The 24,604-nt window shown below is 62.3% G+C and overlaps 1 protein-coding gene across 6 annotated transcripts in view; it reads left to right on the top strand.

Moving 5' to 3' along the window:
• Positions 1–24,604, top strand: part of GRIK5 (glutamate ionotropic receptor kainate type subunit 5) — a 52,148-nt gene that overhangs the window by 17,148 nt on the left and 10,396 nt on the right. The window contains exons 9-17 of one of the 6 annotated variants that reach the window (XM_074980654.1): positions 4,427–4,579; positions 4,720–4,824; positions 5,809–5,916; positions 6,157–6,342; positions 6,719–6,829; positions 7,112–7,284; positions 12,635–12,808; positions 13,032–13,197; positions 15,056–15,281. In XM_074980654.1, coding sequence (XP_074836755.1) covers positions 4,427–4,579; positions 4,720–4,824; positions 5,809–5,916; positions 6,157–6,342; positions 6,719–6,829; positions 7,112–7,284; positions 12,635–12,808; positions 13,032–13,197; positions 15,056–15,281 — 1,402 coding nt within the window. Of the gene's footprint in view, positions 1–4,426; positions 4,580–4,719; positions 4,825–5,808; positions 5,917–6,156; positions 6,364–6,715; positions 6,830–7,111; positions 7,285–12,634; positions 12,809–13,031; positions 13,198–15,055; positions 15,282–24,604 lie in introns of those variants that run through there. The other 5 variants (XM_074980653.1, XM_074980652.1, XM_074980655.1 and 2 more) reach the window with 5 other exon arrangements.

The raw sequence follows: 24,604 nt of genomic DNA, 5'->3' as shown, positions 1-24,604 counted from the left end.
GCAGCAGCATAGTCGTCCTCTGACACATTTGCTAAACACTCCATGATACATCGCCATGTGAAGGAGGACATGTGCCTTCCAGCAGCAGTGCTTTCCCTGGCGAACAGCACCTAACTCTGGTAACCGCCTCCATGTTTGGGGGTTGCTGCTGGGTAGTCACTAGTGTGGAGCACCCATGGGGACCACTCGAAGAAGAAGGAGAAGTTACTCCCTTGGGTGGTAACGATGGTTCTTCGAGAGGTGTCCCCGTGGGTGCTCCACTACCCACCCGTTCCTCCCCGCTTCGGAGTTCTGCTTTGTGTCTTTCAGATGCTCCCGGGGTGATTGAGAGGAACTGGCTTGAACCGGATCGCGCACGTGACTAAAAGTGTGCAAAGGGGCCGGCGCTCTTGCACACGCGCAGTCTGACCGACTACGGCTTGAAAATCTCTGAATTGCTGTGGCAGGATGAGCCCCACACCTGATGTGGAGCACCCACGGGGACTCATCTCGAAGAACGAGTGTTACTACCAAAGTGAGTAACTTCTCTCCCTACCTGCGGAGTGAGAGGCACTTCTGGCTGCGGTTGGGGTGCAGAGCTTGGGGACCCCCTGAGCCCCATGACAGCTGGTGGCAGCGGTGGGATGCACGGCACCCACGGATGGGCTTCTAGCAGTGACTGACTGGACACAGTAGAAGGAAGGAGGCGTACAAGAGCCAGCGGTGCTGAAGAAAGAACAAAGCGATTTGTGGGACTTGTTGGGTGCTGCAGCATTGGCCGGAACAGCAGGAGATGGATTACACCAGACTCCTGCTGGCAGACCTTGTGGGGCTGTGCTGAGAGAGGGGCCTGACCCTGGGGAAGGCGACCAAGGCCCAGCTGATCACCAGGCTGGCAGAGAATGACCGATCCAGGGGTCAGGTCCCGTCCCAGCAGGAAGCAGCCGGTCACCTCCTGGGAGCGTTTCAGCCCCTCAGGCAGGAGGGAGGCTGGACGTTGCCAGACAGATGGTGCCCACCAGGTCGCACTCCGCTAGCAGTGGTTTGTCCCGGGTGGTGCCCCTCAGCAGAGCTGCAACAGCCGGAGATCCAGGTGTGCTTAAAAGACCTGGAAGCCTGTGAGAGACAGCGGCAGCACGAGCGGAGCGTGGCGCAGATGAGACGCAAAGAGGCCCTGGCTGCGGTGAGTGGGGAAGGGGCCAGGAGGCCTGGGACAGGGGCCCAGACCGCAGAGGACCTGGCTAAGCTGATGGTCCTGGAGCGGTTCTGTGGAGCGTGACCACCTGCCCTGAGGCTGGGGCTCGAGGACCGGAAGCCAGAGGGCCCATGTGGTGCGCGGAAGCTGGCGGATGAGTTCACGGACAGCCGGGCCAGGTGTGAAAGGGAATCCTGGAGAGACACCTTCCCAGCTGTGCAATGGAGGGGAGCACCTACGGGGTGAGCCCAGCAAACAGGCCCAGCCACACACCCCCTGAGAGCCGGCCAGGGCCTGGGTGGAGCAGCCGGCCCGAGGGACACAAGGAGACCTGGGCTGTTATCGCCGTGGGCAGGAGGGGCACAGACAGGCCAGTGCCCCGAGGTCCCAGACAGGCCCAGCAGCCAGAGGCCTCGTGGGGTCAGCTGGGTGGGGTCCCAGCAGCCAGAGGAGCCGGCTGCCCGGGGGGAGGGGCTGGCAATACGTCCTCAGCTTGGCTGGGGGGTGGGGGATCCCCAGGCCAGCACCTCCGGGAGACCGGACGCCCCAGAGGCGGGCGTCTCCGTGTGCCGGGTGGGGGCAGGGCTGCCCCTGCACAGCGACTGCCTCGTGCCCCTGCAGTGGGGCAGGGAGGTGATGGGCTTCTGGGACATGGGGGAGGGGGTGACGCTGGCCCAGCTTGAGCACGTGGGCCCAGACCGCCTGGTGCCCAACCCCCAGCTGACCCTGAGGGAGGGGCACAGACAGGTCCCCATTCAAGGTACCTGCAGCCCGGGTGCATCTGAAATGGGGCTAAGGAGGCCCCAAGGAAGTGGGGGTGCTCCAGAACTTGCCTATGGAGGTGCTGATGGGGGGCGACCCAGAGGAGTGGCCAGAAGGACCCCCCAGTGCTCTGGTTGCTACCCGTAGCCAGAGCTAGTGAGGAGTTAGCGGCCCTGACCCAGGGGAGGGCACCCGGCAGGGGGCGCAGGGCCCCCACCCGACAGGCACAGGGCTCAGCAGGGCTGGGACTCCGGGCTCAGGCAGTGGTGGGGAACAGGTCCCTGTCCTGTCCCCACTGCCGAATTCAGGCCGAGGTGCAGGCAGACCCCTCCTCACAGACACTGAGGGCCGGGCTGGCTGGGGTGCGGCTCAGCCCCTGGGGGAGCCAGTCAGGAGCGATTCCTGCGGAAGAGGGATTCCTGTACCGGGAGCGGCTCCCCCCAGGGAATGGAGGATCATGGGGGGGTCCAGCGGTAGCTGGTGGTTCCCCAAAGGTATCGCCCAGGCTGCTGCGCCTGGCCCATGACGACCTGCTCTCAGGGCACCCGGCTGAGCTGCTTCAGGCCTTTCATTGGCCGGGGATATTCGCGGCCGTGCAGCGGTACGGCTGGGCCTGCGGCTCCGGCCAGAGGGTGGGGAGAGCCCGAGGCTGGGGGAAAGCTGCTGTGAGGCGCCTGCCTGTCGTAGAGGAGCCTTCCCCGAAGGTGGCGATAGAAGTGTTGGGGCCTATTGACAAGGCGACTCGGATGGAGAAGAAATACACCCCGGGGGTGCTGGACGTCGCTACCCCGCGGCCACGGCTCTGTCCTCTACCCAGGCAGACACGGTGGCAGAGACTCTGCCGGCCGTTTCCAGCAGGGTGGGGTCCCCCCAGGAGGTCCTCAGCGACCAGGGAGCCGAGTTCATGACCACCTGCTCCGATGCTGATGAGAGCAGCCTGGGACCCGGCTCTCCTGGGCCTCGGGGAGTCGCTCCCGGCCCGACGGGGTGGTGGGAAGGTTCCGTGGGACACTGAGGCAGATGCTGGAGGCCTTTATGCACCGGCCCCCGCAGGACTGGGAGGAGCACTTGCCCCACCTGCTGTTTGCTCCCAGGGAGGTGACCCCCGACTGCTGCGTGGTGCAGAAGGGGGAGGGGACCCCGGGCTTGCTGAGATAGTCATGTGGGGGGAGGTTCCCCCGGATGCAGAGTCGGGGGCGGAGGGCGTCCTGGAGTTCCGGGAATGGCTTGCGGAGCTCAGGGGCCCGGCCAGGGAGCCCCGGGCAGAGCCCAAGGGAAGGGGAAGGGCTGGTACAGCTGCAAAGGGAGGGGCCACGCCGGCCCCTCAACGTCGTCCAGCAGCCGGACAAGGTGGAGCGTCTCCAGCAGGACACCCCCGCGGCAGGCCCAGGCAAAGGGGAGCGCGAACGTCACAGCCGGCGCTTTATGTGGTTGAGGAGGGGTTTGACCTGCCCCTGGTCACTGGCTTGAGTGACCCCAGTCAGCTCGGTCTGGGGGGGATGTGATGGAGTCAGGGGAGTGGGGGGGGGCGACAGGCAGAGCAGCTCCCACCAGCTGGGGCTGGGCTGGCAGGTAACACCTCTGTCCCAGACACAGAGGGGCACAGCCCGGCTGGTTTGCATGGGCGGCAGTTGGAAGCTGGGGGGACAGTGGAAGGCAGTTGGCCTGGGCTGTGGGGGGCTAGACCCCAGACGGGGCTCCCCTCCCCGGGGTGGCTGCAGCTGACGGGCTCTGCCGGCTGCACTTACCCCCCTGCACTGCGCTGCGTCCCTGGCGGCTCATAAACTCCCTGTTCCACCTGCTGAGCCAGAGTCACTCCTGCCTGCGGGCGGGCAGAGCCTGGGGACCCCTGAACCTCATAACAGCCGGCCCAGCCATGAGGGGAGTGAAGGGAAGTGGGAGGCCCAGCTGTGGGGGGCTGAGGGGAAGTGGGGGGCCCAGCCATGTGGGGAGTGAAGGGAAGTGGGAGGCCCAGCTGTGGGGGGCTGAGGGGAAGTGGGGGGCCCAGCCATGAGGGGAGTGAAGGGAAGTGGGAGGCCCAGCAGTGGGGAGCTGAGGGGAAGTGGGGGGCCCAGCCATGAGGGGAGTGAAGGGAAGTGGGAGGCCCAGCAGTGGGGAGCTGAGGGGAAGTGGGGGGCCCAGCCATGTGGGGAGTGAAGGGAAGTGGGAGGCCCAGCTGTGGGGGGCTGAGGGGAAGTGGGGGGCCCAGCCATGAGGGGAGTGAAGGGAAGTGGGAGGCCCAGCAGTGGGGAGCTGAGGGGAAGTGGGGGGCCCAGCCATGAGGGGAAGTGGGAGGCCCAGCTGTGGGGGGCTGAGGGGAAGTGGGGGGCCCAGCCATGAGGCGAAGTGGGAGGCCCAGCTGTGGGGGTTGAGGGGAAGTGGGGGCCCAGCTGTGGGGGGCTGAGGGGAAGTGGGAGGCCCAGCTGTGGGGGTTGAGGGGAAGTGGGGGGAGGAAAGTGTGGCACCCACATTCCCTCTCTCTGTCCCCAGCTCTCGGCAGCGCTGCTCTTTGACGCGGTGCATGTGGTGGTGGGAGCTGTGCGAGAGCTGAACCGCAGCCAGGAGATCGGGGTGCGGCCGCTGGCCTGCACCTCTGCCAGCATCTGGCCCCACGGCACCAGCCTCATGAACTACCTGCGCATGGTGAGTGGCCCCCAAAGAGCTGGGCGTTTGCTCTGGGGCCCACTGACTCCAGGCAGGCTCTGCCCAGCCCCCAGCCCAGCCCCCAGCCCTCTGCCCCTCACTTTGTCCTTCTCTCTGTCTGACCCCGGCCTCCCGCCCAGGTAGAGTACGACGGGCTGACGGGGCATGTGGAATTCAACAGCAAGGGCCAGCGAACCAACTACACACTGCGCGTCCTGGAGAAAGCGCGGGAGGGGCACCGAGAGGTGAGGCCCCCCAGAGCCAGATCCAGATCCCCTGTGACCTGGTTCCCCAGAACCTCTGCCCCCCCCCAGTCCCCCGACTCCCCATGCCAGGCCCTGCACCTTGTCCGCAGGCAGGGCTGACTCCGCAGGAGAGAAGCAGGGCACAGAGCAGCCAGTGCAGCCCATGGTGGGGAGAGGCCTGAGGGGCCCCTTTGTCTCTCTCCCGCCCTCCCTCCCTCCCACCCTAACTGCTTCCCCACCCCAGTTCTGACTCCACCTCCCCCTTTGGCTGCAGTCCAGGGGTGTCACCTGGTCGCCAGGTTACCCTGAGCAGGAGCTCCCCACCCTCTGCGAGCCCCACCATGTATCCCCCCTACAGCCCTGGCCGCCCTGGAGTCCTCCCACCCCACCTGACACTCCAGCTCCCCCTGGCATCCCCAGCTTTCCCCAGCTCCCACCCACCCCAAGGCCCCCCAGGTTCCCAGCTGGCCCCCAGCTGGGAGTCTGGAGGCCTCCATGCCTTCGTGTGCACTGTGCCCATCGCTCTCTCCCTCGGCCCCTCTGGGATCGGCCCTTGGAGCCTGCAGCCCTGGACCATGCTGGGAGCCCCCTGGGTTGGACCCCTTGGGAGCCGGGCCCCAGGCGCTGCCGTGCTCAGCCCGTGGGGCGCAGGCCAGAGGGCCTGGGGGTCAGTGGGCACAGATGGCAAATACAGCCCAGCCCAGCTGGGGTGGCCCCAAGGCCCAGGGACGTCCCCTGCCCCCCTGCCAGCCCTTGTCCTCTGTCGCCACCGCGTCCCAGCTTTTGTCTTCTGGGCCTACACCTGGGTGGGGCCAGACCCACAGCTGCCTCCCTCCCCCCAGTCACCACATGGGGAAACTGAGGCACGACAGTGTGTAAAATCCCACTTTGTCACCCCTCCCACTACCCACTGAGCCCCACGACCCTCAGCCCTGCAGCCTCCATCCCCTGCCCAGCCCCACCCAGCCTGTGCCCTCTCAACAGATCGGGCTGTGGCACTCCAACCGGACGCTGGCCATGAATGCCACAACCCTGGCCATGGATGTCTCCGAGAGCCTGGCGAACAAGACCCTCATTGTCACCACCATCCTGGTGAGCCCAGCCCCGGGTGGGAGGTGGGGCCGGGTTTGCATCTGTCTGGAAAACAGCTCGCGGTGCTGCAGGGCACCGCTGGGGAAGCTCCCAGGGCACCGCTGGGGAGGATCGCAGGGCACCGCTGGGGAGGGTCGCAGGGCACCGCTGGGGAAGCTCCCAGGGCACCGCTGGGGAGGGTCACAGGGCACCGCTGAGGAGGGTCGCGGCACGCGCCCTGACCCTGCTCCCCCCCGGCAGGAGAACCCCTATGTGATGCGCAGGGCGGGCGCCCAGGCCCCGGGCGGGGCTGCGGAGCAGTATGAAGGGTTCTGCGTGGACATGCTGCACGAACTGGCCCAGATCCTCAAGTTCCGCTTCCAGCTGCGGCTGGTGGAGGACGGGCTGTACGGGGCGCCCGAGGCCAACGGCTCCTGGACCGGCATGGTGGGCGAGCTCATCAACCGGGTACGGCAGCAGAGGGGCTGCAGGGTGGGGGCAGGGCCGCCTCACTACTGGCCTCACAGAGGCTGGGGGGCGACAGCTTGCAGGGGGTGAGGGGAGGAGGGGTGGTGAGGTGGGGGCTGGGCGGGGGGCTGGGTTGGAGGTTGCGGGGGGGGCCAGGTGGAGGCTGGGGGGGGCTGTGGGGGGGCCGGGCGGGGGGCTGAGGGGGTCTGCGGGGGGCTGGGCAGGGGGCCAGGCAGAAGGCTGAAGGGGCTGCAGGGGGCCAGGCAGAGGGCTGAGGGAGCTGCGGGGGGCCAGGCAGGGGGCCAAGGGGGCTACGGGGGGCCAGGTCCTGTCTCACCCGCTCTCCCCGCAGAAGGCTGACTTGGCCGTTGCCGCCTTCACCATCACGGCCGAGCGGGAGAAGGTGATTGACTTCTCCAAGCCTTTCATGACCCTGGGGATCAGCATCTTGTACCGCGTACACCTGGTAGGAGCCGGGCAATAGGGGGACACCCACATGGGGGGGTCTGAGGGGGGATCGCTGCCCAGTGGGCAATCTGGGGGGGGGGTCACTGCCCAGCAGGGGGTCAGGGGAGGTCCGGGGGGGTCGCTGCCCAGCGTGGGTGTCCAGGGGGGTCGCTGCCTAGCTGGGGGTCCGGGGCGGGAATCGCTGCCCAGCTGGAGATCCGGGGGGGGGTCACTGCCCAGCAGCGGTTTTCTGGGGTCTAGTCTGGACTCCTCCCCAGGCGTCTCTCTCATGTACCCACAGGGCCGCAAGCCAGGTTACTTCTCCTTCCTGGACCCCTTCTCGCCGGCCGTGTGGCTCTTCACGCTCCTGGCCTACCTGGCCGTGAGCTGCGTTCTCTTCCTGGCTGCCCGGTACCGCAGACGGGCGTGGCTAGATGGGCAGCCTCCCGGGGAGGGGGCAGGATGGGGACCCTTGTGGGTATATGGGGAGAGGCTCTAGGGCTGTGGGGAGGTGGGAGGCAGGGCCTGGGGCAGTAGGATGTGGTGGACAGGGAACGGGGTCTGGGGCTGGCAGGATGAGGGAGCTCACTGGGCCATGGCCCCCCAGCAGCGGGAGATCCTGGCCAGCAGGGAGCCCAGGTGGGTTATTGGGGGATGGGAATACAGGAGTCATCAGTACAAGCCATCCCGGGGGCGGTGAGCCAGGGCTGGGGCCCCCCTGCACCCCAAGCAGCCCCGACTGACCCTCCCCCACAGTAGCCTCCTCCCAGCCCCCCAGCTAGCCTGTCCTCCAGCCTTGTCGTGCTTCCTGGCCAGAAGGGGTCACCTGGCCACCCCCCTGGGGCTGGGAAGGGTTGGGGCACCCACTCTCAGCAGGAGTCTCACCTAGAACTCCCATCACCACTGCGGCGCGGCGCAATGCCCAGAGACACTGCGGCCCAGCTCGGGGTTCCTATGGGGGCAGTACGAATCACACAGCAGAACGTGACAAATGAAATCCCCACGCGGCCACATCTCCCCCCTGAGACCGACCAGGGCGCTCAGGGCCCTGCTCTGGGATGAGCATCGCCGGTAACGCTGGTGCTCCGCGTCCCAGTCCTGCAGGAGCAGCTCCACCGCAGGAGCTTGGCGTTGGCCCCTGTCATGTGGTGCAGCCAGGTCGGGGGTGAGTGATCAGTGTACGCGGTGAAACGCCGTCCAAACAGGTAGGGCTGCAGCTTCCCCAGCACCCACCCCATGGCCAGACATTCCTTCTCTATGGCCGCGTAGTTCTGCTCCCGGGGCAGCAGCTTCTTACTCAGGTACACGATGGGGTGTTTCTCCCCTTTGTCATTCACCTGCATTAGCACCGCCCCCAGCCCCACGTCTGAGGCATCGGTGAACACCAAGAAGGGCTTGTTGAAGTCTGGATTTGCCAGCACTGTGGCCCTGACCAGAGCCTCCTTCCGCGCGCAGAGGGCCTCTTGCCACTGCTTGGTCCAGACCACCTTGTCAGGCTTTCCCTTTTTACACAGCTCTGTGAGGGGGGCTGCAATGGAACTAAAATGGGGCACAAACCTCCGGTAGTACCCCGCCATCCCAATGAAGGCCTGGACCTGCTTCTTAGTCTGGGGCACCAGCCAGTCTCTGACAGCCTCCACTTTAGCTGGCTCCGGCTTTAAGCGCCTGCTACCCACCTTGTGGCCCAGGTAGGTCACCTCAGCCATCCCCACCTTGCACTTCCCTGCCCTGATAGTCAGACCGGCCTTCTGGAGTCAGTCCAGCACATGCTTAACCTGGGACACATGGTCCTCCCACGTCTGGCTGAAGATGCAAATGTCGTCCATGTAAGCCAGGGCAAAGCTCTCCATCCCTTTCAGTAGCTGGTCCACCAGACGCTGGAAGGTAGCGGGTGCCCCGTTGAGGCCAAAGGGCAGGACCAGGAACTCATAGAGCCCCACAGGTGTGATGAAAGCCGACTTGAGCCGGGCATCTTCGTCTAATGGCACTTGCCAGTACCCCTTGGTGAGGTCTATGGTGGTGAGGTAATGGGCTCCCCTCAGCTTGTCTAAGAGGTCATCAGGCCTGGGCATGGGGTAGGCGTCTGATACGGTGATGGCGTTAAGCTTGCGATAGTCCACACAAAACCGAACAGACCCATCTTTTTTAGGGACTAACACCACGGGAGAGGCCCAGGGGCTGGACGAGGGTTGGATCACCCCCAGAGCCAGCATGTCTTCAACCTCCCGCTCCATGTCCTGAGCCGTCCTCCCTGTGGCTCTGAATGGCACACACTTGATAGGGGCGTGGGTGCCTGTCTCTATTCGGTGGACAGCTAGGCCAGTGCATCTGGGTCTGTCAGAAAACAGCCGTTGGTGTGAACTCAGCACCTCCTTGATCTCCGTCTGCTGGGCAGGGGTCAGCTGGTCTGAGAGGGGAATAGACTCCAGCAAGGAGCCGGCTCCAGTCCCTTTGAGCAAATCCACCAAGGCATCATTCCCCTGCCCCTCCCAGGGCCTGCGCCTGGCCAGCACCAAATTCTCCCTGTCCCAGTAAGGTTTCATCATGTTCACATGATAGACCTGGTGGCTTTGAGCCCGGTTCGACAGTTCCACCACATAGTTCACCTCATTTAGCTGTTTGACGACCGTGAAGGATCAACCCCCACTAAGTCATCCCAGCCAGCACCTTGTCCAGCTAGGACTTAAAATACTCCAGAGATGGAGAATCCACCATCTCTCTAGGCAACGCATTCTAGTGCTACACCACCCCCGGGGAAGTAGTTTTTCCTACTATTGGGTTTGCCAGCACTGGGGCCCTGCCCATGGCCTCCTTTAGGCAGCTTGCATGGGTATGAGAACCATCACTTGGTCCCCGGTGGCAGAGGTTCGGGCCCGGGTGTTACGGTCATACCAGACCTTTTGCTTCCTTTGGGCCCTGGAGAGGTTCTCCCTGGCCAGGCCCATGAGCTCAGCGAGCTTTTCCCAGAAGATCCGTGCATACTGTACCACTGACTCCCCTTCAGGAGAGGCCGTCCCCTCCCACTTGTCTCTTAGCAAGTCCAGGGGTCCCCGCACCCTCCTTTCATACAGCAGCTCAAACGGGGAGAACCCCGTGGATTCCTGGGGCACCTCCCTGTATGCAAACAGCAGGTGGGGTAAGTACTTGTCCCAGTCTTGGGGGTGCTGATTCATAAAGGTTCTCAGCATCTGCTTCAGAGTCCCATTGAACCTCTCCACCAGCCCATTGGTCTGCAGGCAGTAGGCTGTGGCCCAGGTGTGCCGGACCCCACACTTGTCCCACAACCTTTACAGCAGGGTTGACATGAAGTGGGACCCCTGATCCACAAGGACTTTCTTGGGGAACCCCACCCTGCTGAAAATGGACAGCAGTGCATCCGCCACAGTGTCAGCTTTGATAGAGGTCAGGGCCACTGCTTCTGGGCATTGCGTGGCAAAATCTACCACCACCAAGATATATTTCTTCCCAGAATGCGTTGCCTTGCTGAAGGGTCTCACTACGTCCATAGCCACTTTCTGGAAAGGCTCCTCTATGATGGGCAGTGGCCTCAGAGCGGCTTTCCCCTTGTCCCGGGTCTTCCCCACCTCTGGCAGGGGTCGCAGGACAGGCAATACCGACAGACAGCTGCAAAGACCCCTGGCCAGAAAAAGTTCTGTAACAGCCTCTTCCTGGTGCGGTGGATCCCCTGGTGTCCTGCAAGCAGCACATTGTGGGGCAGGTACAGCCACCTGCGCTGGTACTTTTGGGGAACCACCAGCTGCTTCTGGACCCCCCACGGCTCCACTTTGTGGGTGGGAACCCATTCCCGGTACAGGAATCCCTTCTCCCACAGGAACCTCCCCCTGCAGCCCTCCCCCAGTGGTGGGGCCGGGCTGAGGCTGGCCAGTTCCCTGAGCTTCTGCAAGGAGGGGTCTCTCTGCAGCTCCCCCTGGAACTCCGTGGTCAGGGATGGGGTGGGAGCCGCTTTCCCCTCCCTGCCTGGCCCCAGAACCACCAGCCTGTGAGACCCAGCTCCTGGGGCCCCCTGACTCCCAAGGTCGGCCCCTGTGGCTCCGGCTGGGTATTCTCCCACTAACCCAGGGAGAGCCCCCTCGCCTCCTTTGGCTGTGGGTCAGGACCAGGGCCTGAGGATGTTCACCTGGCCAGTGCACCAGGCCACCGCCCATTACTACGTCAGCCAGCAAATGGCTGTGCACACCCACCTCCTTGGGGCCTTCCTTGTCCCCGCATTTCAGGTGCACCCTCGCCACGGGCACCTGGAAAGGGGTCCTGTGAATTCCCGTTACAGTCAGGTGAGAACTGGGCATCATCCAGTCTGGTGCCACCACCAGGGGCCAGGCCAGCGTCACGTCTGCGCCCGTGTCCCAGAACCCCGTGGCCCTTCTCCCCTCCACCTCGAGGGGTGTGAGACATTTCAGGGGCAGCCCTGCCCCTACTCTGTAAACCGAGCCTTGTGCCTCTGGGCCCTGTGGGGAGCTGGCCTGCCACACCATCAGCCCCTCTGTCCTAGGCAGCCAGGCCCTGTGGCTGCTGGGACCACCTCCAGTAGCCCCCTCAAGGCCCTTGTCTGCTCAGCATGTCTGGTGACTCCGGGCACTGGCCTGTCTATGCCCCTTCTGCCCACAGCGATAACAGCGCAGGTCTCGCTGGGTCTCCCCTCCCAGGCCGTGGCTGGCAGTGGCTGTCCTGGGGTTTACTGGGTACCCCTGCCAGGCGCCCCCCCGTGACTCCTCTTCTGCACCACTCTGAGCCCGTCTCTGGGGGCTCCCTCTCGAACCCCAGACTGGCTGGCTGTGAACTCCTCATCAAGGGGCATGTTTCTCCCATCCTGCCACTCCCTCCCCACCCCTCCCCTGCCCTGCCGGCCTTCCCTGTCCCTCCCCTTCCTGCCAGCCCTCCCCAGTCCTGCTGTCAGGGACCAGCTCCCCGTTCTCCCATCAGCAGCGGTGCAGCAAACAGCCCTTGTGCAATTCCTGCGCCTTGGGCAGCTCCGCACAGCCCGCCCTGGAGTTCGCAGTGTTGGACGCACAGCCCAGGGCTGGCCCTGCCCCCGCTTCCCAGCCTCCCTCAGTCACACTGCTCCCAAGGGTCACGCCACAGGTGGGGCCCCACCTTATGCGACTGGTCCCCATGGGGACCCCTGGGTGTGATGCCCCCTCTCGAGGGTGAAGCTGTGGGCCCCTGTGCCTCTGGGCACCACACCTCACAGCCCTTCAGTATGCATGGCTCTCGTGAGCCCCTTCTTCCGGCCCCCCAGCCGTGAGGTGCAGCACATCCCACCGCTGCCACCAGCGTCCACGAGTGCGGGAAGTCCCCAGGCCCCGGACCCCTCGGCAGGCAGTGGGGAGGGGGTCAGCTGCAGGGAACCCAGGCAAGTTATGGCCTAGACCGAAGCCATCTGTGCACTCCACTTTGGGGGTGGGAACCACATCAGTCAGTGGCTTCCCCTTTGCCCAGACTGCCTCCCCACTGCAGCACCTCTTCTGACCCCCAAGTCAGGCCCCTCCACTGGCCTTAGTCCTGCGTCTGTCCCAGCTCTGGGCCTCGGCCTCCCTCGGGCATCCCAGCCAAAGCTTCCCTCACCATCTCAGCATCAGGGCTGTGCCCAGGGAAACTGAGGCGCACCATAGGGTTGCTACAGGACAGTCGACCTCCCAGGCAGCATAAGGCAGTGAATAAAACCCAGGTTCATCACCAGGGGGCCGGGGCTGGGGCCAGAGGGGGCTGGCTGGGTGTCCACAGGACATAAGGGGCAGGACCAGGGGGCTGGATGGGGGCGCTGGCTGTTTGCCCAGCGAGCCCTGTCCCTGTGCTGTCCCCCCAGGCTGAGCCCCTACGAGTGGTACAACCCCCATCCCTGCCTGCGGGAGCGCCCCCCTATGCTGGAGAACCAGTACACCCTGGGCAACAGCCTCTGGTTCCCCATCGGCGGGTTCATGCAGCAGGGCTCTGAGGTGCTGCCCCGCGCGCTTTCCACCCGCTGCGTCAGTGGGGTCTGGTGAGTGGGGGGGGCTGGGCCCTGTGGGTGGGGGGGTCACGGGGGGGCTGGGCCCTGCGAGTGGTGGGAATCTGGGGGGGGCAGGGTCCTGCAGGCGTGGGGTATCTCAAGGGGCTGAGCCCTGTGGGTGGCGGGAATCTCGGGGGCTGGGCCCTGCGGGTGGCAGACCTTGGGTGGCCCCTCCTGGCGGGGAGCTGCCCCTGACCCTGGGGCTCTTCACCAGGTGGGCCTTCACGCTGATCATCATCTCGTCCTACACCGCCAACCTGGCGGCCTTCCTGACGGTGCAGCGCATGGAGGTGCCAGTGGAGTCAGCCGATGACCTGGCCGACCAGACCAACATTGAGTACGGCACCATCCACGCGGGCTCCACCATGACCTTCTTCCAGGTGAGCCAGCACTTGCCTCGCCGGAGCCCCCCAGCTTGCAGCCCCCAGCCCCACCGGAGCCCCCCAGCCTGCAGCCCCCAGCCCCACTGAAGCCCCCCAGCCTGCAGCCCCTGGCCCTGCCAGAGCCCCCCCACCCTGCAGCCCCCAGCCCCACCGGAGCCCCCCAGCCTGCAGCCCCCAGCCCCTCCAGAGTCCCCCAGCCTGCAGCCCCCAGCCCCGCCGGAGTCCCCCAGCCTGTAGCCCCAAGCCCCGCCGGAGTCCCCCCAGCCCTGCCAGAGCCCCCCAGCCTGCAGCCCCCAGCCCCACCAGAGCCCCCCAGCCCTGCCAGAGCCCCCAGCCTGCAGCCCCCAGCCCTGCCAGAGCTCCCCAGCCTGTAGCCCCCAGCCCCACTGGAGTCCCCCAGCCCTGCCAGAGCCCCCCAGCCTGCAGCCCCCAGCCCCAGCCATGGTGCCAGGCTGCAGGGCGTGGCTAGTCTCTGTGCCAAGCAGCAGTCACAGCCACACCTGCCCTCAGGGGACTCTGCCCCACTCCACCTGAATCCTCCTGTCACAGAGTTGGGGTTGGGGGCACCTGGCCCTGCCCCCACCCCCAGGCAGCTGTGACCCCCCCCCTCTGTCGGGGGGGGAAGGGCATGGCCTGGCACAGGCTCCAGAACTGTCAGTACCGCCCCTTGGGGAGAGAGAGCTGGGGGGCTCCCGGGCCAGGTCTGAGCAGTGTGGTGCCCGTGGCCCCCTGCCTGCTTCCCTCCCCAAAGCCGGCAGCCCCACCCCGGAGCTTTGCACGGGGGCAGCAGAGCTGAGAGGCATTGTGGGATACTGGGGGTGTTCGGTGGTGCCCGCCCGAGGGAGGGAGAAGACGAACGGCTCTCCTGGGGCGTTTGCCTCAACAGCAGCCACCTCAGGGGCCCAGGCTGTCCCTGGTGTGTCACCGCAGGCAGCGGCCGCACACAGCAACGGCACCCCCGGCAGCCCAGCTGTCGCCAGCCGCGCTAAGGCAGCAGCTCTGTCAATGAGGCGCACCCAGCGCGTGAGGAGAGAAGGGCCCGCAGGCCTCATGGAGCACCCAGTGTAACCCCCTCTTTGCCAGTGCCCCTCACTGCCACCCACAGCCGCCCACCAGTGCCCTCACTGCCACCTGCAGCCCCCCTCACCAGTGCCCCTCACTGCCACCCGCAGCCCCCCCACCAGTGCCCCTCACTGCCACCCACAGCCGCCCACCAGTGCCCTCACTGCCACCTGCAGTCCCCACTGCCAGTGCCCCTCACTGCCACCTGCAGCCCCCTACCAGTGCCCTCACTGCCACCGGCAGCCGGCACTGCCAGTCCCCCTCACTGCCACCTGCAGCCCCCCCATCAGTGCCCTCACTGCCACCTGCAGCCCTCACTGCCAGTGCCCCTCACTGCCGCCCACAGCCCCCCTGCCAGTGCCCTCACTGCCTACCTGCAACCCTCACTGCCAGTGCCCCTCACTGCTGCCCGCAGCCCCCCAGCAGTGCCCTCATTGCCTACCTGCAACCCTCACTGCCAGTGCCCTTCACTGCCGCCCACAGCCCCCCTGCCAGTGCCCTCACTGCCTACGTGCAACCCTCACTGCCAGTGCACCTCACTGCCGCCCGCAGCCCCCCGCCAGTGCACCTCACTGCCAGTGCACCTCACTGCCGCTCACAGCCCCCCCGCCAGTGCCCTCACTGCCTACCTGCAACCCTCACTGCCAGTGCCCCTCACTGCTGCCCGCAGCCCCCCAGCAGTGCCCTCACTGCCAGTGCACCTCACTGCCACTCACAGCCCCCCCGCCAGTGCCCTCACTGCCACCCGCAGCCCTGCCCTGGCCCCGCCTGTCAGAGCCCTGCTGTGCTGCAGAACTCGCGCTACCAGACCTACCAGCGGATGTGGAACTACATGCACTCGAAGCAGCCCAGCGTGTTTGTGAAGAGCACAGAGGAGGGCATCGCTCGCGTGCTCAACTCCAAGTACGCCTTCCTGCTGGAGTCCACCATGAACGAGTACCACCGGCGCCGCAACTGCAACCTCACACAGATCGGGGGCCTGCTGGACACCAAAGGCTACGGCATCGGCATGCCGCTGGGTAGGGGGCCGCCGGGTGGGGCAGGGGGATGGGGACAGGTGTGGGGGCAAGCAGGGCCCCTGGAGGGGAGGGGGCCAGGCTGGGGGTCACTGGGTAAGACAGGCCTGGGACGGGGTAGGGGGTGCGAGGTCGGCCAGGTCCCAGGTGCTGTGGGGTTGGGGTTTGGCGTGGGCCTTGGGGGGCTGCCGCTGGCTGGGGGGCTCGGTTCCTGCCCTGCAGAGCCGCTGCCATGAGGATTCCTGGGGAGGCTCCTGGGGGGACGGGGCCCCAGGCTGCTCCTGCAATGGGGCTGGCGTAGTGCTGCTGGGCCCGATGGTTCCCTCTGGGCCCAGGGAGGCCGAGGCTGTTCTCTAAGCTGGGATCTGGGCCCCCCAGGCAGGTCTGTGCACAGCCAGGGGCCGGGGCTGGAGCCTGTCCCTGTGGTGCCCCCACCTGGCGCCCCCTGCATGGGGTCGTCCCTCTGCCAGGCCGGGAGGGACCCTGCCGAGGACGTCAGCATGGGGTGCATGGCCCGGCAGTGCCCCACCGCCCGCAGGGGCCAGGAGCGCGTAGTGAGACATCCCTGAGGGAGGGAGGCTGGGGGGGAAGCCAGGCCAGGGGCTCACTGCCCAGTGCACCACAGAGCCGGCCCCGCGTACCCCGCCTGCCCCCCGTGCAATGGCCAGCGCTGCAGGGGCCCAGCCTGGGCACACCCGCCATAAGGGGGAGCGCTGGCTGCCCCAGCTTGAGCCGGTGTTGCCTCCAAGCTGGCCACAGCCCAGGCTCTGCTTGTCGCTCCCCACCGGCTGCCCGGGGCTGGAGGCAGCTGGGGGCTGACAACTTGGGGTAGTTCCCAGGACAGGGCAGCGATCGCAGCCGGGCTGCTGGCTCGGCCTGGCCTCACCTCCTGTGTAGCCTCCACATGGCCCTGCCACCGGCTGCTCACAGCCTGGGCCTGGACCGGGGTTGCCAGACCTCCCGCCATCTGCAGGCCCCCAAGCTCCCCTGGCGAGTCCCACATCCGACGTCGATGCAAAAATGGCCTGCAGCCCCCAGTGTCTTCCACCCCCGCCGCCAGAGCCCCTCCCCCGCCGCCAGCGTCCTTCCGCCTGCCGCCAGAGCCCCTCCCCCGCTGCCAGAGTCCTTCCGCCTGCCGCCAGAGCCCCTCCCCCGCCGCCAGAGTTCTTCCGCCTGCCGCCAGAGCCCCTCCCCCACCACCAGAGTCCTTCTGCCAGTGCCCCTCCTCCATCTCCAGTGTCCCTCTCCTGACACCAGAGTCCTTCCGCCAGCGCCCCTCCCCCGCTGCCAGCGCCCCTCCCCCGCTGCCAGTGCCCCTCCCCAGCCGCCAGATTCCTTCCGCCCACCTCCAGCGCCCCTCCCCCATCTCCAGTGCCCCTCTCCTGCTGCCAGAGTCCTTTTGCCAGCACCTCTCCCCCACCACCGGTGCTCCCACAGCCACCTGCCCTCCCCAGGCCATGAGTCCCAGGCCCCCATGGCTGACTGCACCGAGCGCAGCTGCTTCGTACAGCTGTGCACCAGCCCTGGCATGTTACCCGCCCAAAGCCCTCTGCCACGCCCATGCCAGGGGCACCCACTCCCACCTTTCTCCCTGCCACGCCTGCCCTGCCCCCGCAGCAAAGGCTGAGGGCGCCTCTCCCAGGCAGAGCACACGCTGAGTGTCCAGGGGCCTGCTCGCCAGTCCCGAGCGCAGCCGAGGCCGGCAGACGTCCCCTCGGGGCAGACACAGGCCATCTCACTGGGGCTGGTGGCTGCACCTGTTGTGCAAAGGGGTCCTGGTGGCTCCAGCCTATGCTGTGTCTTGGGGGAGTTCTCCCGGGGCTTGCCCGGTCCTTCCCGCTGCTTGGCTTCCTGGGCCCCCGTGGCTGCAGAGAACCTTCAGTCCCACTTACGCTCTGCCTTGACCAATGATGGCAGTGTCATTTTACGAGCCAGTTGTAGCTGACTGTAATGGAATTCCCTCCCAACCCTCCCCCATCCCTCCTTGGCTGTACACCCGGAAAAGCACTGGCTTTTGCTCAGCAGACGGGGCCAGTGACAACCCCGACGGAGATCAGACAGACAAAGAGCAGGACAGTGAGGACAATCATCTCCCAATGGGGGTTCCACCACCTCAGCTCGTGACAAGTCGTTTCTTGTTGGAAGAACTGTTGCTAACTACCACAAGCCACCTGCTACAAGACAGGCCTTGCCCAGAAAACAAGAGAACATCATTGGCCATCACATACAGCCCCCACTTAAGGCCTCTTCAATGCATCATCAGTGATCTGCAACCCATCCTGGACAATGATCCTTCACTCTCACAGACCTTGGGAGGCAGGCGTCCTGTCCTTACCTACAGACAGCTGCCAACCTTAAGTGAATCCTCACCAGCAACTATAGACCACAAGACAGTAACTCTAAACCTGGAACCAATCCCTGGAACAAACCTCGCTGCCAACTCTGCTCACATATCTACACCAGCGATTTCATCACAGGACCTACCATCAACCATACCATCAGGGGCTCCTTTACCTGCACATCTACTAATACAACATATGCCATCATGTGCCAGCAATGCCCCACTGCAATTTACATTGGCCAAACTGGACAGTCTCTACACAAAAGAATAAATGGACATAAATCAGACATCAGGAACGGTAACGTAACAAAAACCTGTAAGAGAACACTTCAATCTCCCTGGACACTCAGTAACAGATTTAAAAGTAGCAGTTCTACAACAAAAATATTTCAAAAATCAAATGGAGAGAGAAATCTCTGAGCTGCAATTTATTTGCAAATTTGACTCCATCAGCCAAGGATTAAACAGAGACCGGGAGCGGCTGGCCCCTTACAAAAGCAGCTTCTCTGTCCTGGGTGTTAATATCTCTCCATTAGACTCTGACAATGGGTCACATCCCCCTGTCTGATCTGACCTGTTTTTTTCCTCTTTTGATACATACTACTGATAATGGGCCACTTCCACCTTGCTGAATAGACCTTGTCAGTTCTGGCCCTCCCTTTTACTGGGACCTCACTCTTTAAATACCCCTCTGAATCCCACCCACACACACACTCATGCATCTGATGAAGTGGGTCTTTGCCCACGAAAGCTTATGCTCCAAAATATCTGTTAGTCCATAAGGTGCCACAGAGCTTCTTGTTGGTCTGGAAGATACAGACTGACACACCTTCTTCTCTGATGCTGCTAATTATGTTTTCTGTCCCCTTCTTGAGATCTGTTTCTGTATCTGGGGGCAGTAGGGGCCTGGGATATGGCGGGGGCTCTGGACATGGCTGACAGAACCAACCCAGGGTATATTTGCTTAAATCTGGGCCACTAGCAGCCCCAGGCTGGGATTTCCTTCCCTCTCCCTGAGGCAGATCCAACCAGCCACAAGAGCACCTCTGCCAGCCCCATGGCCAGCGAGTAGCCGCACCAGCAAACCCACAGCTTCTCCAGCTGCTACACAAGCCCAGACCAGCAGCCCCCTGCTCAGGTGAGAGGTCAATAAACCTATTTCACCAACTCCCCACAGATTCTTCCGGCCCCAAAGGGCCCAGCCCCCGTCCCGGGGCAGTACAGTCTCGGCTCTAACTGCACACGCTGCACGGGGCCAGTCCCCCAGAGTCTGAAATGTGAAGAGAGAGGACAGGGGAGAGTGGAGCTGCCGAAATGCCACTTTACACACGTCAGTTACAGCACCCAGCTGTGTTCCCTGCTGATCTATTGGAAGTCCCTGGAGGGTGGATCCCGTGTTGTGTTGCCTGAGGTCATGGAGACCAGAGCACTGAATCCAGGAACCCCGGTGGTCACTTTCAGGGCTGTCTTAGAGCTTTCCACGTGGAGGGGAAAAGCCCTTTCTCCTTCCCATGGGCCCTTGAGGCTCAGGGTCGTCTGACCCAGGTGAGCGGCTGTGGCACACGGCCACTGACCGTTGGCATTGCCAGCCCATTCAGCTGGTTCACATGGCAGGTGGGATGGATGTCTGGGTGTCTGATTTCAGACCCTTTGGCAGCCCAGCTCACCTGAGCAGGGGGCTGCATCCCACTGCTGAGTCCCAATGCCTGAGCTGTGGATTCCACGTCTGAGCCTGTGTTTAGTCCACTATCCTGGCGGGGGAGGGGATCACGTTGCCTGTTGCGGGACACAGCACTAGAACATTTCTCACGCGGCTGTAGACCCATATCTGTGACTTCTTCGAGTGGTCCCCGCGGGTGTCGGGCTCGCCCCGGCGCCGCAGATTGGAGATTTTCAAGCTGTACATCGTCGCATCGTGCATGCGCAGGAGCATGCCAGCCCTTCGCGCACTCCCGGTCCTGTGCACGGGCTGGGCTGGTCCACGCCAGTTCCTCTCAACCGCCAGCAGCTGCAGACCGACTTCCCTTCTGCTCCGACACACATCTGGAAACATGAAACCCCTTTAGTTTTAATACATCGTCCATGTTTGTCAGTTTTAAGAGCTAAGAACTCTTTACTGTGTAGGTATAGTTTTATAATTAAAAAAAAAAAAAGGAGAGGAGGAGGAGGAGGGAGAGGAAAGTTTGCCAACAGAACTTTTCTTTACCTTTTAGCATAAACCGCGTTGTTAAGAGTTATCTACAGACAGTTCGTTTAGCACCTGTTCAGTATCCTTCGTTAAAGTTAAGCACTGTTAAGTACCATAAAAAAAATGTCTCCTGCAGGCTTCAAGAAATGTCAGTCATGCTGAGAGGCTACGCTGGCCTCTGACAGCCACAGCAAATGTATTCGCTGCCTGGGCGAGGCCCACGTGCCTCAGAAATGCCCCCATTGCTCTCAACTTACTGCTAGAGCCAGGAAGGACAGAGAAATGAGGCTGAAGATGATGCTGTTTGATAAGGCTCTTCAGCCTACAGCATCCAAGTTGACTCCCCTGGAGGGCTCATCAGTACCTCAAAACCGAAAAGCGGCTTCTCTGATCTGTTCAGGTCATAAAGAAAAGAGAGTGTCTCCTGCTCGATCCTTGCCGGTATTACCCACGAGCTGGACGAGCGAGACACAAAGCCCGGGACCCCTCTATGTCTAAATGGGACATGAAGCCAAAAGAGCAAAAGGCAGTATTTGGGATTCAGATGTACAGACGTGCAGAGCCGAAGAGCCCGCGTGTGTCTAAACAACAGGTGCTGGAGATAACGGTACCGAGACAAATATCCCCGGCACCCAGAGCAGCATCGGAACCGGAGGCACCAGGACATGGACTCGCGGTGCCGAAGACCTCCAAACGCATGGAACTGAAAGTTTCAGAACTGGGACCTTCACCGACAGCAACGGAACCGACGGCACCAGCAAACTCCACACTGAGGCCTTTGGCACCAGACACAACACCATCCATATCGACACCGATCCAGTCAGTTCAAGAACCAAGGAAAGCGCATTCCAAAACACAGCACCGTAGTCCTTCTCCAGACCTCCTCATTATACCATCACCTCTGTCTCCAAGCTCTCCCCAGAATCATTCATACCTCCATCGCCTTTGCTTAGGCTACCGTCTCCATTCCTAAGGCCGCCCTCCCCCTGGCTCAGACACTCTTCACCCGACTCTCGATAATTGCACCAACTGCAGGAATGTCCCTGCCGGGTATCCCCGCCTCCATCTCTATCATCAAAACGGTCTCACCTACCAGACTCCTTTCGCCATCCTGCATACAGGCAACACTCATGCTCCAGATCCTCATCACCGGGTTCATGTCCTTGCTACTGCACACACCCATACCACCGAGAAGATTAGCATCAGGGCTGTTACTCTTCCAGATCCAGAGCTAGATCTCCAGACTCACACCCCTCATATAGGCAATCATCATCTCCTCCAAAGAGATGCCGCCTCTCCCCATCAAGGGAACATTCAGACGCCGCTATCGATCTGCCCTTAGAACACCAAGGGGAGCAAGTAGAAGAAGTGGCCGAGGAGCAGACGGAGGCATACCAGACAGATGCTTCTTCATCCACTCCGGACGAGGCAGTCGTCCCAGGTGATGTATCCCCTCCGGACGATCTTAGGCAATTCCAGGAACTGTTCAGGAGGGCTGCCCAGTCTTAGGACGTACAGGTGGCTGAGGTACAAGAGAAGCAGCACAAACTCCTCAAGAATCTGAGATCTCCGACGTCATCAAAGTTAGCTATTCTGCTGGGTGACGCCATTACTGAGGCTGCTACAAATATTTGGCAAACGCCTGCCTCCATCCCACCAACCTACAAGAGGATGGACAAAAAGTATTTTGTCCCCTCGAAAGGATGGAATTTCTATTTAATCGCCTCCGGCCAAACTCCCATGTGGTAGAGTCTTCCCAGCAGAGGTCGACGACGCCACAATATAAGTCACCGGTGCCCAAGAAGGACGCAAAGAGACTCGATATATTTGGGCGGAAGGCGTACGCATCTTCCACCCTATTACGTATGGCTAACGCCACCGCACACCTCGCCGACTGCAACTTTGATAATTATACAAAACTCATATTGCTCATGGACTATCTCCTGGACGATAAGAAACCAGTCCTAAAATCGGTAGTCCAGGAAGGGTGGGCAGCCTCACATACAGGAGACCAAATCGCCCTTGACATGGTAGACACAGCAGCACGATCAACCGCCACCACACGGGTAGTGCGACGAGTGTCCTGGCTGCAGATGTCCGCGGCCCCAAAGAGTTACAAACAAGTGGAAGAGCCTCCCCTTCGATAGATCCAAGCTATTTGCTGAATCCACGGGCGCAGCTCTGCATTCCGGCAAGGACTCCAGAGCCTCGTTAAGAACGCTGGGGGTGTGCGCCTCCCGCTCGGAGGAAGAGGCACTACCCATACCAGTGACACTACACTTACCAGCCTCAGCGGCCACAATACCACCAGCGTGGTAACCATCCAGGGCGTGAACAGCAGCAAAGACCCCTGAGGTGCCGGCCGCAGCAAGGCCGCAGCCCTGCACCGCATACAGCCAGACAGCAGGTTTGACTGCTGCCTTGGGGACTGTGACACCACGCTCGTCCTTCAGTGCCAACAGTCACCTCATCCTGTTTCACCACTGCCTCAGACCATTCTACCGATGGGGGAAAGCATTGCCGCAGACTAACGTGTCCTGGAAATTACTGCTGCGGGATACACCATCCCATTCTGCACACTACCACCAACCACACCCCCCACCCAGGCCCACCCCTCTCACAAGAGCTTGTTAAGACAAGAGGTCGATCACCTCCCCTCCATAGCAGCAGTGGAGAGCGTCCCAGACGAGTTCAAGGGGAGGGGGTTCTACTCCCGTTACTTCTCACAGAGAAGAAGACAGGAGGCTGGAGACCAATGCTGGGCTTATGGGCTCTCAGTCGTCACCTCCGCAAGCAGCATTTCGAGATGGTCACCATTATGTCTGTAGTCACAGCACTGGACGACGGGGACTGGTTCGCAGCCCTCGACTTACAAGATGTGCTCTTCCATACAAGCATCCATCCCGCACACAGGCACTTGCTCCCTTTCACCATGGCCCCGGAACGTTTCCAGTACAAAGTTCTGTCCTTCAGCCTGTCTTCAGCGCCCAGAGTCTTTACAAAGGCACTGTCAGTAGTGTCGGCTGACCTGTACGGCCGAGATGTCTTCATCTTCCCGGACCTGGACGGTTGCCTCTTAAAAGGCACCTCGCGTGCGGCTGTACGGCACAATAGACATGACCACAAAGGCATTCCACTCCTTGGGCCTCATTATCAATTTCCAAAAATTGAGCCCAGAGCCTAGGCAGGACACAGAGTTCATAGGAGCGCAGCTCAGCTCTGCCACGGTTGAGGGGGTATCTTCCTACTCTGCGTTTTCATGCCATCCAGCCACTGATACAGGTGCTGGTGCACAGCCCCCCAGTACAGGTACCAACTGCTGGGGCACATGGCTGCCACCACATCTGTGGTGCAAAACACTAGACGGCACTTTCGCTGCCTCCAGCATTGGCTGGCAACCGTGTATGTACCAACGAAACACACCGCCCACAACAAGGTGGCGCCAACCACAGAGGTATTGAAATCTCTGAGATGGTGGACGGACCCCAAGAACCTGTTGTCCGGGGTCCCCTTTCACCAGCCCCAAATTACAACTTTTCTCACGACAGACGCTTCCAGCAGAGGCTGGGGAGCACCCATGGGACACAGGTCAGCGCAAGGCGACGGTCGCAGCGGGAGATGGCAATGCACATAAACATGCTGGAGCTAAGGGCAGCGTTCAGTGCATGCAAACCCTTCCTACAGTACCTACGACAGGGTAGTCGGTGTCAATACCGACAGCATCACCACGATGTGCTGTATCAATCAACAAGGCAGATCCGGGTCTCACGCATTGTGTGCGGAAGCTGTTCGCCTGTGGAACTGGTGCATTGCAAACACCATAATCCTGAGGGCCTCATGCTTACCAGGCATCGGCAACATGAAGAGCGACCGACTGAGCGGGCACGTCGCACTCGGCCACGAGTGGGAGATCCATCCCGGTCTACTCTGCTGCATCTGCAGCGCATGGGAGTTTCCTCAAATAGACCTGTTTGCAATCTGCAACAACAAGAAATGCCCTCAGTTCTGCTCCAGAGCGGGCATCGGTCCGGGCTCCCTGGGGGACGCTTTCCTCATATCGTGGAAGGGCCCCTTGCTGTACGCATTTGCTCCTGCAGTACTTATCCGCAAGGTCCTGGAAAAGGCGAGGAGAGAGAGGGCATGCTTGATACTCACAGCCCCCGCGTGGGACTGTCAGCACTGGTTTCCCCTGCTACAACACATGGTGTGTTGCCCACCACTCCCCTCCTGATCATCACACAGAAACGTGGAGCCCTGACCCACCCCCAACCACAAACATTGCACCTCAAGGTGTGGCTAATTCTTGGCTCAGCACCTGAGGCTTTTTTCTGAAACAGGGTTAAAGAGGTCCTAGAATGCAGCAGACGAGCCTCCACCAGGAAGACGTGTACAGGTGGAAGTGCTTTTCCTCCTGGTGCTTATCCAAGCAACTGTGCCCTCTAGAGGTTCCCGTACCCACAATTTTATATTATCTATTGGGCCTGAAACAAGGGGGACTCTCTACCATCACTAAAGGTCCACCTGGTAGCCATATCGGCCTTCAGGTATATGGTGAAAGGGTCAACTGTCTTCACTCACCCCATTACGACACAGTTCCTGAAAGGCCTTACAAATTTATACCCTCCTCGAAAGCCAGTATTGCTCTCCTGGAGCCTGGATCTGGTGCTGGACATGCTGGTCAGGCCACCTTTCGAACCCCCAGCCACTGTTGCGCCTCACTTACCTTGAAAACAGCATTCCTTCTGGCCATCACATCTGCTCGTAGGGTGAGCAAGTTGGCCACAGTAATGGTGACCC

This window comes from Carettochelys insculpta, chromosome 30 (genome assembly GCF_033958435.1).
Source record: "Carettochelys insculpta isolate YL-2023 chromosome 30, ASM3395843v1, whole genome shotgun sequence".
NCBI lineage: Eukaryota > Metazoa > Chordata > Testudines > Carettochelyidae > Carettochelys > Carettochelys insculpta.
Note: the sequence above shows the minus strand (reverse complement) of the source record. Positions and strands in the feature narration are given on the sequence as shown.